The 14,547-nt window shown below is 37.0% G+C and overlaps 1 protein-coding gene and 1 long non-coding RNA gene across 3 annotated transcripts in view; both read right to left on the reverse strand.

Moving 5' to 3' along the window:
- The window catches only part of LOC139115917 (uncharacterized), a 214,437-nt gene that overhangs the window by 43,308 nt on the left and 156,582 nt on the right, over window positions 1-14,547 (reverse strand). The gene's annotated exons all lie outside the window — the stretch shown is intronic.
- The window catches only part of LOC139115909 (lysine-specific histone demethylase 2-like), a 34,447-nt gene that overhangs the window by 16,874 nt on the left and 3,026 nt on the right, over window positions 1-14,547 (reverse strand). Inside the window, exons 2-8 of one of the 2 annotated variants that reach the window (XM_070678331.1) lie at window positions 12,332-12,548; window positions 7,541-7,633; window positions 4,434-4,653; window positions 3,512-3,716; window positions 2,198-2,376; window positions 721-894; window positions 89-298 (exon numbers count right to left, since the gene is read on the reverse strand). In XM_070678331.1, the coding sequence (XP_070534432.1) occupies window positions 89-298; window positions 721-894; window positions 2,198-2,376; window positions 3,512-3,716; window positions 4,434-4,653; window positions 7,541-7,633; window positions 12,332-12,540 (1,290 nt within the window). In that variant the 5' untranslated portion in view covers window positions 12,541-12,548. The remainder of the gene's footprint in view (window positions 1-88; window positions 299-720; window positions 895-2,197; window positions 2,377-3,511; window positions 3,717-4,433; window positions 4,654-7,540; window positions 7,634-12,331; window positions 12,549-14,547) is intronic. The other variant, XM_070678332.1, reaches the window with a different exon arrangement.

Consider the following 14,547-nt stretch of genomic DNA (forward strand, 5'->3'; position numbering starts at 1 on the left):
AACAACTCTTGGACTGGTCCTATTGATGGCAATGGTACATCAGTCATTCCACTTTGGAAATAGGGAGAACATGTACACAAACTCTTACCTGATGGCACATCACCATGATGGGATTATTGATACACCCTGTCACAATCTGTGCCCCTTTGCCAATGACCTGTCCCAGTGATTCGTCATCCCAAACTCTGCCTCCTATTCGCTTGTTGGCTTCAAGGATTTGAACTTTGATCCCGCTATAGGATAGCTGCCTGGCTGCAGCAAGCCCAGCAATCCCTGCCCCTATGACTATGACTTTCTCCTGTGATAAAAAAAGAGATAAAAGTGCTTTTGATATTAGTATTTTTGACGAGATAAAAGTGCTTTCTATATTGGTATTTTTGAGGAGATAAAATTTTCACATGACTCATTTTGAAATGTGTTTTGGGGCAGAGACAAAAAGTCAGATATGTATGAAGTATGCACAACACTATGCATAATTCTGGTGCCCTTAGATTTTGGCAGTAAAACATTGAACACACAGTGAATGTTTGTAGACTCTTACAGGGTAAATACCAATTCCAATCACTGAATAAAACACTGTAGTCTTGTTGAATGTTGTTAAATGCCTGTTTTCTGTCAAAAATCATCAATAATATCAGGTATTACAAATCCAAGTTTGTTGATCACATGACAAATGTTTGCTAAGATGTGTTTGTCTGCAGTCAGATATGGTGGACTTACCTGATTGCACTTCTGAGGTAAAATGGCATTAAGTGGTTGAGGTAGGATGCCAACGTTTACCAGACCTTTCTTTGTCAGTGACTGTAGGACTGTCTCAAGATGAGCCAGGTAGGAAATTCTGATGAGACCCCGCACTATGCAATGCTGTGAACACTTGCTGACTGTCAACACTTCCTGCAATACAATGGCATACCAATACTGATTTGTCAGTGAATCGAAACCATGGCAGTTTGTGTGTTGGGTAGTCACCAGAACACACTCATCCTATATCAGTGTGTTGTCCTAGACAGACTGAAGTGTCACATGGCGCAACTGAGGACTACTGAGCCCATACTGAAGAGTTTTACAAATCAATACAATCCTAGGGGTTCAGTTGCTTCACAGACCTATGGCAGGGCCCCCTAAGAACACCTGATTGTTTTCAACAGGAAGGTTGGGCCCAGCGATCTTCAGGTGCACAAGCCACTGACTCAACAAAGCCCTCTCAAACCTTCTTGGTGCAGATATAGGACTGATTCAGCACTTCCTAAACTGACTCAAAATTAGAAGGCATAAGTCTCAACATCCAATCTACAATAATCAAAAGCAATCCACTCATCCTTCTAAAGAGAGTCACACCATATGATAGTAAACATATGAAATAATGGAATCACTATCCAAAACACAAATTCCTCAGTGGTTGAGAACAAAATTCTACCTAGATGACAATTATATGATCATGGTGTTGCTGTATTAACTTTTGAAACAAAACAATCTTTATCAAGACTTGCAATGCTTTAAACAGATGATGAATTTTGCTAGGAAACTGAATGAAGCCATTATATTGACATTATCACTAACAGCTTTCCATAAATGAGCCAATTATACTGACTGAATGACAGCAACATTGCATTATGCTATTGTTATTAGTGTCACAATTATCTCTTTATCCTGTGGTGTAAAATATTGATATTCTCACAGTAGCTAAATACTAGCTTGTGCACTGAAGTTTGAATGCATCTAGCTGAGTTGCTAGGGATGTTTTCGTATTCCCTTGTGATTAATCAAATTTCACTGAAAACAAAGTAAAAAGATACAGAAGTATACAATCATTAATCCTGGCTTCATTATATGCCACAGTTTCTGCATTGTACAGAACTACAAACAGAAATACAACTCTCATTCAGTATGATGTTGATAGCTAAATTAGCTACACTGTAACAACGTCCCCAGCTACTCCTCAAAGATACTGGTCTTGCCTGTACAATCTATGATCTCATTGGCTGCAACAATTGATAGCACACCTGACGAACACTGGGGCACATTTATCTCAGAACTCATTGCCTGTCTAGGGATGTCTATCATGAGGAATAAATACAAACAGACCCTTTAAGACAATTTTGAATGATACAATGACATACTATGGGTCTAGTATTTGTTACACTTGCCCATTTGGCTGAAATATTATGCTGCACACAATATGGCCTCATATGCTCACCTTACAATTTTGATTCCACAATGCAAGTATGATGTTCCTAAGTGCAAGATACATCACACGGTATTTGGTCAGCTCCGGAAATTCCTCAATCTCATCATCCTCTATCACGTCAGGACGGACACAGAATGCCTTGCCGTCTTCATCCGGCTGATAGAATGGCTGGAAATATGAACTGACACCTGGAATCGGGGAGAAATAAGAGAAGACAAGGTAAGAAGGATAGACATATCAACATACGGTAATGACGGTATTTTCTCATCACAGAATTCATATTCGGAGTTTGCCAATTGTTGGATATCACTTGCTCTTCAATTGACCTATTTGAAAAGCTCCTCTTTCAAAACCTAATTTTTTATTTCTCAACTGACATTTCAAGTTATTTTGGATGATGATGATAAAAGGGGGTATCATGTAAGTTGGATATATCAGATCTTAGTAGGAGTTTCGAGTCAGTCAGGTCTTGAAATGGAAACACTTGTAAGGTGTCCCAGTGATTTCCTGTTCAATGAGGAGAATTTCACAGAACAAAGTAGGAGACAAGAATTATTGACTTTTCAAAAACGGGAAGTGTGTTCTACATGTTTGACCTTTTCAAGATTGCAAGCAGACAGTTTTCTTAGTGAACCTGGAAGACTATTTTGGACTTTTGGACAATTTGGACCTGTATGGTGCATACAAGTTAAAACACTGAAAGAGATATTGTGTTTGAATGCAAAATCTATCTGCAGACAATAGGAGAACAAAACCTTCCAAAATAGTTACAATGCATTGCAGGTACTTCAGACATTCAGTTTCTTGCGTGTATTTTCATATATAGTTCCTTTTTTCTACGTTCACTGTGCATCAGTGTTATGCCAGTGTTCTACTAGCAGTCACTATATATAGGAATTTCTGCACTACAATTGTATGAAAACAATGAAATCATAAACAGAAAAACAACTTTATTCTAGGATTATGCAGACCGGTCACTGTGCCGGGAGAATTTTTAATTTAGGGAGAATATTGAATAATGTTATCCATTATTAATCCTTTCACAACCAGGTTTGATTAGTCCATATTATCCTCAAAAAGAATGAATGGACCTTTATACAGCTTCATTCATAGGGTGAAAGGGTTAATCCTTTCGCCACCATGGTTTGGTTCAAACCCATTCTGAACATTGAAAACAGATCTAAATGCTTGTTTCTCTTACAAAACTTTGTATGAGATAGCTATACAGAACAAGGGAATTACATTTGGTACACTACATGTCATTTGATGGACACTCCTTTGATCATTGGAAACACAGAAGGCAAAAACAATGATTGATCTTACCATGGGCATCGCCGTTTTGTTGTGATGACTTGGGACAGGTGGGACTCATTCCTACTCCATCTGGGTAATAGTTGCCTAGAAAACACGCCGCTGGACTCTTCTTGACCAGTGGCGTGTACGTCATACTTCCCAACCAGTCTGGGTAGTTGATGACATCATCCACCCGTGGGTCCTCTTGCACAGAACAGGTAATAACACGACTATTCTGAAAATCAACATATCAGTATTGTAAAGTTGCAGTCAACGTGGAAGTTGCAGTAATGCTTCTCTCCTATAAGAATCTATCAAATAACACACATCTTTCCTTTTGCTCATATTTTCCTTCCAACAATACATTTTTCTATCTTTTGAGATTTTTTGAGCTGTCTACTGGTAAACCCGTGAATAATCTTCTCATCTGTCTGAACAGTTGATGAACATGGCCAGTCACAAATTAAAAGATACTTTTGTATTAAAATTTTCATCTGACTAGGGCTCCACACCACATTTTGGACAGCACATTTTGGACAGCCAAAGTCTTCCTGTAGGTCCCAATGTATTCTGTGCAATTTAGCACAATTACAGTTTACAATCAGCTTTGAGGATTTATTACTGTAACTTTACATGTGTTTTTATTCACTTGGTAAAAATCCAACATGGACATCTCAAAAGCTAACAGTGGACTACGTCACCATTTGTAGAACTTGGGCATTTGTGTCAATCTTTAGAATACATTTTGCAAAACTTTTGAGCTACTATTTCATGCTATCTTAACCAACCCCGTTTGTAACTTTGAAAGTTAAAGAACAACACGTACCACTGCTTAAAAGTAAGCCTTCAATTTATCAGGATTAAATACTTCTTATCTACTTGTTCTATAGACTGTAACACATTTCCTATCACTCAGTTTTGTCTCAAGTGAGGTAAAGCTTAGGGAAGTTACCTTAGTCGCAGCCATTCCACATTGGTATCTACTAATGAGGTCTGGGGTGAGACCCTTGTCTTTGCCAAGCTGACGCCACTTCCTGCAGTCTGGCTTGGTGCACTGAATCCAGTATGGCAACTGCACATCGGCCATGAATGCTCTGATGGTCGGTTCACTTTTTCCGTTCGTGACCCACTGCTTCTTCCACATCTGGAAATGCCGATAGCCACTCTTGTGACTGAAAGAGAAATGAAATCTTACTTCAAGGTATTTCACATCTCAAAAACTTAAAGTTTCGACAAACTTTCCTAAAGGTGTCTTTAAACTATTCTCTATCATATTCAAGAATAAAATCAAAGGTCACTGGTAAATTTGCTTGTAGACAATGCAAATTGCTACAAACCTATGAAAAATATTTGAAATTGAAAATGGCTGTTTACTCTATGGGGAAAAATTATTTTCAAATTTCAAAAACACATGAGAGTCAAAGCTAATTTTCTTGAGTCCATACAAGCATAAGACCAGCAAAGATTGTAAAACGTAATCAACAAGTCATCGTTGATGACACAGTCCCCACTTGTTAATGGGTACTTTGATTACAGGTCCTCAGAGAGAATAGAGTCCTCTTCATTAGGTCTGTGATAAAAATACTTTTGAATAAATTCACTTGATACATGTCTGAGTTATGGTTCCGGACATGAAAAAAACGTAAAAAATGGCCGCCTGGCGGACAATATTGGACCGTATCACAAAACAAATCAATGTGCATGTGTATGACATAGGTCAATGTCCTTGTACCAACTTTGAATAAAATCGGTTGACATATGCCTGAGTTATGGCTCTGTACATGAAAAAATCGTAACAAAATGGCCGCATGGCGGCCATATTGGACCGTATCACAAAACAAATTGATGTGCCAACTTTGAATAAAATCGGTTGAAACATGCTTGAGTAATAGCTCTGTACATGAAAAAATCGTAATAAAATGGCTGCCTGGCGGCCATATTGGATTGTATCACAAAACAAATTGACATGCATATGTATGACATAGGTCAATGTCCTTGTACCCAGTTTGAATAAAATCAGTTGATACATGTCTGAGTTACGGCTCTGTACATGAAACAATTGTAACAAAATGGCCGCACGGCAGCCATATTGGATCGTATCACAAAACAAATTGACATGCATATATATGACATTAGTCAATGTCCTTGTACCAACTTTGAATAAAACCGGTTGAAACATGCTTGAGTTATGGCTCTGTACATGTAAAAATCGTAATAAAATGGCCGCCTGGCGGCCATATTGGATTGTATCACAAAACAAATTAAAGTGCATATGCATGACATAGGTCAATGTCCTTGTACCAAGTTTGAATAAAATCGGTTGAGATATGCCTGAGTTATGGCTCTGTACATGAAAAAATTGTAACAAAATGGCCGCCTGGCAGCCATATTGGATCGTATCACAAAACAAATCAAAGTGCATCTGTATGATATAAGAAGTAATCCTTGTACCAAGTTTGAATGAAATCGCTCCAGGCATCTCTGAGATATCTGCGTGAACGGACGGACGGACGGACGGACGGACGCACGCACGCACGGACATGACCAAACCTATAAGTCCCCCCAGACTGTGTCCATGGGGACTAAAAAATCTGTCTGAGAGGCCAGTCTACCTTAAGATCATTTACCACTTTTTTTTTAAAGGTGGGTATTAAGTCAAGCGATTGTTACCGCGATGTCTTCACTAGGTGACTGTGTGCCATACGATGGGGGCTCGAATCCCACCTAGAATTTCCTGAATTAAAATACCATATAATATGAACTGGGTATACTATTACTCTGTCCTATACAAGCTCATTTTCTGTAGGTATGTATTTCACTATTAAACTGAAACGAAACTTAAGTTTTAACAGACAACTGCGAAATCCTAAGAGATCGTTTTGATTTGAGAAATTGTTCAGATTCCCTGTTCAAATCAGGTTCTTTTGCATGTTAGTTTCTAGCTTGTTTGACATGTATCAACTATATTGATGTATTTTCACACAAAAATGATTCACTTTCATCTTCTGTATGTATAACACATAAAGTACTGAATAAGATGTTTGGAACATTGATGTTGAATCTACAATCCATGTTAATTATTGTTCTGAAGCTATATCAGTCTGCTGCCACTACAGACCAAACAGCACTCTGATAAACACGACTTCAGTCAAGGGAAGCCGTATAGCCTTTGACAATTGTCTCAAATTTCTGTGATGTACACAACTGTTTGCTTCAGTGATAAGTTACAGCATAATATAAAACATAAAATGTACAGCAAATAATTCATTTGTGCAACAGGAATAGTTCATAGAGTTACATACTTCTGTTTCCTTCAAAACATTTCCAGAAAATTAATCTTTCTTTTTCACCAAGTTCATGGAAATACTCATTTGACACAAACCCATCAACCCTAACGTGATGAGAAATACAAGTTCGAAGCATCCACCATTACCATGGATAATTTTGATAATTCAAGAACAAACATCAATATTTAGACTGATGATGGGCATGGAACAGACATTGAAGAGAATCTGATAGAACATGTGGAAGATAATTTAACTTTGAATATTCAATGAATGTTTGGTATACTTGCAATTACATACAGTCTAGTAATTGTAAACTGTAAAACCCCAAGGGAAAAATGGGTTTTACAAATCCAAGCATCACTGTAGACTTGCTTGAAACTTGAGACTTGTGATAGGATGTCGTACATGTATTTTATCTACTAATGTTGCAATAACAATGCACTATCAAAGCTTGGTTGATGCTCATCTCTATAAAATTTTCATCCCATTTTGTCAAATGCATGTAAGCAAAGAAGACTTGTTAACATTTACACTACCATATTTTGTAATGAAATGAAAATTGACACCAAAGCAACGGAAACTACTGGGGCTTACAGAGCACAAGGATTTTCCCTGTTTTAACAGTAACATCATGTAACATCATCCAAACACTCTCAAAAAGTGAGTCAATTCCAGTGATGTGACACCTTGCTTTTGAATCATGAAACAGATGTTCATCAAGGCAAAAAAGGGGTCGGAGAGGAGGAGCATGAACTAAATGTAAATTGCTCACCTTCTGTAGTAATGCTCAAAACATTCATTGCAGTAGTGCTCCCCTCCAGACAAATGGTACCACCTTGACGTGCTGCCACTTCTGCCTGCACATCTGCATAGGAGATGAAAAAAATACATGTACAAAATTTATATATAAGAGTGAGAAGCAAAATCAATGATGTGCTTGGTATAGGAGGTTACCCATCTCATTTTCCTGTATTTGAATGGAAAGAAAATTCCTTTGATATGCATGTAAGGGGAGTAAATCCAGGGAATTGAGGTTTGAGACCCTCTACACTTTTCCTTGGATCTCTACAAGGGAATTTTGAGTAGTCAGCCACTCCTTGACTTTTGAGCAGCCCATTCATATGTTAATATATATGCAAAAGAACACAGGTTCACAACAAATGGATATGCAAATATTATTATATAAATTGCCACCCTCTTTTTTTCTACAAGCTCTTGAGAACACGTTTCGAACAGGAGTTTGCCACTGGATTGGGTAAACAGACCAAGAAATACCATTGCACTTGTACAATAAAAGAATGTTTGCAGGACTAGAAAACCAGACTGCACCACCACTGGCTTTATGGTAAGTACATATATACTCTTTACATTTAAATTAACAGTTGGCCCAATCTTTGGCCTGATTCTCATCCAGGGGCTACCAAAAATTATTTGGATTTGCTAACAAAAGGTATCAGTATATTCGGTGAACTGTTTAAAGTATGGTAACCTTTTACACTCCCTACTTCCTTTAAAAGGTAGAGAGATGGACAGATGCACTGACAGATGGACAGAGCCAAATCTGTAAGTCCCTGTATGTGTAATGGTGTGTTGTCCTTGTGGCAAGTTTGAAAGGCAAGAGCCATCATCTGTGCAATGGCTAGAGACAAGTAAAACTTGGAACCAAATGGCTACTTGGTGACCATATTGGATCATACCATGAAATAATTCTATAAGTCACAGTGTATCATCTTTGTGCCAAGTTTGAAGGAAATCAGTCAAAGCATGTCTGAGTAATGGCTTTAGACATGAAAAATGAAAACAAGGAGGCTGCTTTGGCCATATTGAATTGTACCACCAAACAAATTGACCTGCATATGTGTGTATTATGTATAATCATTGTGCCAAGTTTGAAAGAAATTGACCTGGGCATGTCTGAGAAATCTATAAGTACCCCAAGGCTTTGTCTGCAGAGACTAAAAAGACAAAAACATTACCATAATCAGCATAGTATATATCACATGTAGGTACATGTAACATGGGACAAAAGATGATCTTTGACGGGAAGTCTACACCTGGGGTCTTGTCCATTCTCAATGATGAAGGGATTACAGTTCAGAAATTTGATGTGCAAGCAATATGATGAAATGACAACAGTAACTCTCCTTAGAAAGTTTCTTTGTTTCTTCAAATTCAGGTTATCAAAATCTCAGTACAAAGAAGTGGATGGGAAAACACTCAGGAAAATTGCAGATTATAGACATCACTTCTGCGAAATCATACCGTTGTATGCTGGAACTGTACATTACGGAAATGCCGGGGATCACATTGTTTACTGGAAACTGTCCAAAGTTTTTCAAACAGACTACATGCCATAGAAAAATGAGGACTTTTGTTTTCAAGACTGAATATTACCGCTTGAGGTCTCTTTGAGTTTTTCCTTTTACCATATACTTGCCCAGTAACCCCATTTATGTAAATTTCAAGGCCCTTACATGTGTGTCCTACAGGACTCTCTTTCATCGATTCCACAAAATATTTTTGGAAGGCACGCTGTCGTCACTTTGACAAATAATGACAGAATGTCCCTTGTTGCCTGGCAATGGCAAGCCTGACTGATTGCAAATGCTGACCCGCAACTTTTATCAATGAACCCATGATCGAAACTTGTCTGCCTTTGTTCATACCCAGCACACATGTACAAGCATGCCTCTGGGCTGTAACCCAAGATTAATTATGATGGAAATAAATTATGAAAAAACCAGAAGTAGCCTACTTAACTAGGTGACAAACATAACATGGTCACGTAATAAACGTAATCATGAAGATTATGCACGTAAATGCTCTTATAACAGTAACAGTTAACCATTATTTTCCTTTCTTACTTATTTGACAACAATCAGAATTCTTGCAATTGCAGAAATCCTAAAAATCTGACCAAACATTAGCCTGATCACTGCCTTTCTAAATTTTTTTGTAAAGTTCATGAAAATCTACAATGAAGCCATCAAATAAACTGAAAAACAAGCAATACAAATTTCCACACGAGCTTCTTTGCACAGCCAAGTAAACCATACTGTAGAGTGTACATTTTTGTTTCAGTACTTTGCTCTCATGAATGATGAACAACCTACCTACATCCATACTTAAAATTCGAATGATCACAACCTTTCCATGATTTTAAAATTTTTTAGAGTTAATGTACAAAATGAAACCCTGCACATGTGGCATGATGTGCTTAACTATTTGAGTGCTGTAACTTTTCCCACCAAAATTTTAGTGCAACATTTCACCAGTTTTTATGAATTTTTCTGTGATTTTATTGATAATTTTGGACCAAATGGACATCAAAATTTATTGGCAGCTTTTATCAAAATTTTGGCAAAAATCTGATAAAAATTGACTGGGTATATTTTATATAAAAGGCAACAAATTATTGACTTTACTGCTCAAAGGGTTAAAGGAACAAAAGCTATTTTTGACAATATTTTCATTATATTTGTTCTGTGATACAAAGACCATTTTTTATTCTTCTCCCTAAAGTACATTAACCCTTTGAGCGCCAAAGTCAATTTTCTCGCCTTTATAAAATACATAACCAAGGTTATCCTGTCATTTTTTCAGACTTTTGCCAAAATTTCGATTAAAAACTATAAATGATGAAATGTAATGTCCGTTTGGTCAAAACTTATCAAAAAATTGCAGAAAAATTCACAAAAATTTGTGAAATGTTTGGTGGGAAAAAATTACAGCACTCAAAGGGACACACAAAACATTGTGTACAATATGTCATATCATTGCTGACAAATGAATTCTAGTCCAGGGTATAATTCAGGTGTCAATAAGGAGGTTTGACATAACACATGTAAGGGTTGTGTTGACAAGTCATACACTCAACGTTTTGATGTAATTTGGGGAGTACTTAGTAGAAAAAGAAACTGTATTTTAAAAAAGAGAGCAATAATAGTGGTCAACTCATGAAAACTTACACAGCTAATGGAGCTGTGAGTACTTGATAGACTGTGTACATAGCACAGCTGCCACAGCTAGAATGGCAAAATACCAGACAGCTATAACCCTCTTTAGAGCAAGAGACATCAGCTTGATGGTGACAGGGCAATTTACTTCAACAAGTACTGCACTGGATGTCATGATCTGATTTGTGCGTCATTGAAATCACTATCAAAATGTGCAGGCAAATTACAGGCAACTTACACATCACGTTCAACAGAGAATGTAGAATGGTTAAAGATGGGGAATGAATTGGACAATGATTTCCTATCTGCAATGAGTGCGGGGGGGGAGATCTGCAAGGAAAACTCTGCGTGTTGAAATTCATCAATCACAAATGATAGGGCAGTTTGATGACAGCCTTTGCCACTTCTATGTTTGTGCTGTCATGTATCTACAGCTTACATGTTTGCACTTTAATAAGAACAGATTACAGGCGTGATTCAAAAGATCTGTGAAATGCTAGAACCGACTCAATGGCCTCTGCTTTATTCAGAATTCTCAGTCTCCCTTCTCAATTATGTCATGTACACCAATGAATATGCTGGCAGTAGATCTATAGATTCCTCTGTATCAAGTTAATATATGAACCTTAATTATGGGAATAATTTTTTATTATTACTGAATATTTTGGTATAAAATATATCTGAATTTCGTACCTAATAATTAAATCACAGTTCTTTATTAAACGTTTCGATCTTTTGACTAATTTGATGTTATTTAGAACTATGATGCAAAATTTTGAATACACTTGTATTTTTAAAATTTCCAGTTTTTTCTGAGAATTAATAGAATGTTAATACTCCGACACTGCCCGCTAAATCCTGTCATTATCAATGCGTGTGCACACATAAAAAAATCAGCGCCTTATCCATGCATACTCACACACCACTGCAGGCAACAAGCTGTAACTTGTAAGCCAGCAAACCGGTTCAAGGATCATTTACATTATGCCAGACAGTCACCCTAACAATTTGTTTATGAGGCGACAAGGTCAGAGATCAAATCATTCAGAGGGCATCGTGTTTGCGGGCAAGGAAATCCGTACTGCTCTTTGCCAGATAGACTACCGGAGAACACTACATCTGGAGAACGCTAAGTCTGTGTTCAATTGTCAATAACAGGGTCAATTATTCATTATTACAGAAAATGTGTGTTTGATACTGGACACCTTGAAATGTTCTTATTGTGGCATAAAAAAGTAATAGCTGTCCTTCTATACATGGAGTTTGTTTTCCTTTCAACTTTGTGGGGAAAGAAGGGGACCTGAGAAGCAGATGAGACCAAACTGAATATTGTCATTTCTACAGTATCTGTACAGATTTCAGCAACATTGCTCACCAGAAGAATAATGCCACAATTCTTCTTCTCCCTCAACAATATTAAACCATTCAAATTGTTAAAAGACATGTTTTTCTTATGGGGTGGGGGGGGGTGTTTAATCTGAATAACAATCTAGAACAGAGGCAAATTAACCCTATATTTGAATGCACTTTAGCTGAATTCTCCAGTTTATCTGAATTCTGCTAAATTTACGTGTAAACACATTTTTCTAGACTGGAGAAAAACCTACTTTTCAGTCACTGCTACAAAACACACAGGTCTTCTTGTTGGACAGCCGGTTTTCTCACAGGATTTCAAGGACTTTTTGACAGGGACCTCTTCTTCCTCTTGCTCCTGTGCATTGCTGTTCTGAGATGCTTCGGAGGCCTTGCGCTTGGGTAGCTGTCTCTGTGGCACTCTTGAAGGTCTGAGAGACTTGTGTTTACCCCTTGCTGGCATGGTTTCTGCTGTAAGACATAGGGTTCATATCAATAAGAAGAGCACACAGGATGGACCACTTATCTTTTCATGGGGAGGGGGTGATCTGCAGACAGATTTTAAAAAATTTCAAGCCTACTGCTTTTGCAAAACAAAGATTGGAACTCTGGGTGAAATAGGTAGCATATTCTGCCTACTAAAAATGTGAACTCTCGAAAGATGATAAAATTTGCAATCTTCACTCAGACTACTCACAACCCAGGGTGTGATAGACCCACTCTAACACAATATGATTTCCAAATATCTTGGGTACCACATCATCCTTTTCAGACAGTGGTCATACTTGATTGCAAAAAAAATCACAAACGTTGCAAATTTTGAAAAAGCCCATTCAGAAATGCACAAGATCCACATATGGCTTACAGTGTTGGTGTTTGGAACACCTGTACACAAAAGACTACGTGCATGTAATTATTTGGCACACTTCCTGATTTCTAAAGTGGGCATTATAACAACTAGTTCCTTGTGAAGATGTAACTACTTATACATATCTGAACCTGAAAAATTATACTCGGGGTTTGACAAAATGACACACTTGCACTGTTTATACAATGACAAACAAAGTTACTTGTAGACACACTTCAATAACTTTACAGTTAAATCCTTATAAATCCTTATCACAAAGAAATTACTCTGAAACTACATCTTCTGCACCTATATGAGCAAATTCACCAATCTCATAAATGATAAGTTCGTGTTTATTTCAAAATGATGTAAATTATATCTCCATACACAGAAAATGACAGCACATGGAATACTGAAATCAGCATATCAGTTTACATGTTAATAAACATACATCATTTCATAGAGCAAATTAGATTATCATAAATGTTCTATGAAAAGTGCCACTGTGAAGTGTATGCTGACAAAGGTTTAGAAATGCTGTGTGCGGAGGTTCATAAACCATGGATATTTGAAATTAAATTCGATAGTATGCCTGCAGGATTACCAGGGCAGCTAATGGCGCACAGTTTATTGGGGAATGATTTTGGGGCGATTCATATCATCATATAAATCATAATTATGTATCAATCAATAAAATGTATCTGATTGCTTAAATTACATCAACCTATCATCTACATAGCATTTAATCAATTTATTTGAATAATGTAGAAAACAGGATTGCCAACCTCTGTGTGTATGGGTATTTTCAATCAAAGGTGAAAAAGCCATCTGCAGTTATTAAATCATAGACTAAAATTGAAATCATTAGCTTATGATGAAATAAAGAATGATTGATTGTTCATGTACTTGAATGATACTGTCAGGTAAAGTCAATAGAGGTCACCAGAATCTCTATCCTATCTGACTCTGATGTATTGGTATTACAGTAAATAAATAAATATACTATATCACAGCTTTAACTATTTTTATGCACCAATCCTGACCAAATCTAACCAAGTCAATGTTTTGTGGCTGGCCACGGAACATCCTGAGAGGAATCTCAAATAAACTGTTGCCGGTCAGTCTCTATATATCTATGCTGTCCCTGTTAACACCAATGTTTGAAAAAGCATGACGATATAGGATATGGACAAGTGATGAAAATGAGAAGGACAGTTTAATAGACACTATAATGATCAACATTGCTAAAGAAGGTTGTTGTATATTCAACTTTACAAATACCCCATACACATTTAATTAATTTCAATACCTGTTAGCGATCAAATTATCTATAAATTAAATTACCCTATTTAAAGTTTTCCACGACAAAAAATTCTGTATATATCACGTTTGAGTGTCTGCTACTAGTACTAACATGCATATAGTAACAAAGATGCAACGTGAAACTAATGTACATTATTACCAATATGCTTTGTGTATAGGGTGTTATTCTCAAATTGCAAAAAAATGTTCTGGCCTTAGCTCATGTTGACTCTGTTATGAAACACATTAATATTTATCGCAAACTTGACAGAGGAGCATCTGTTTTACAGTTGAAATGTTGGAAAACTGCAAAACAGGGCA

This window comes from Ptychodera flava, chromosome 17, assembly GCF_041260155.1.
Source record: "Ptychodera flava strain L36383 chromosome 17, AS_Pfla_20210202, whole genome shotgun sequence".
NCBI classification, from domain to species: Eukaryota; Metazoa; Hemichordata; class Enteropneusta; family Ptychoderidae; genus Ptychodera; species Ptychodera flava.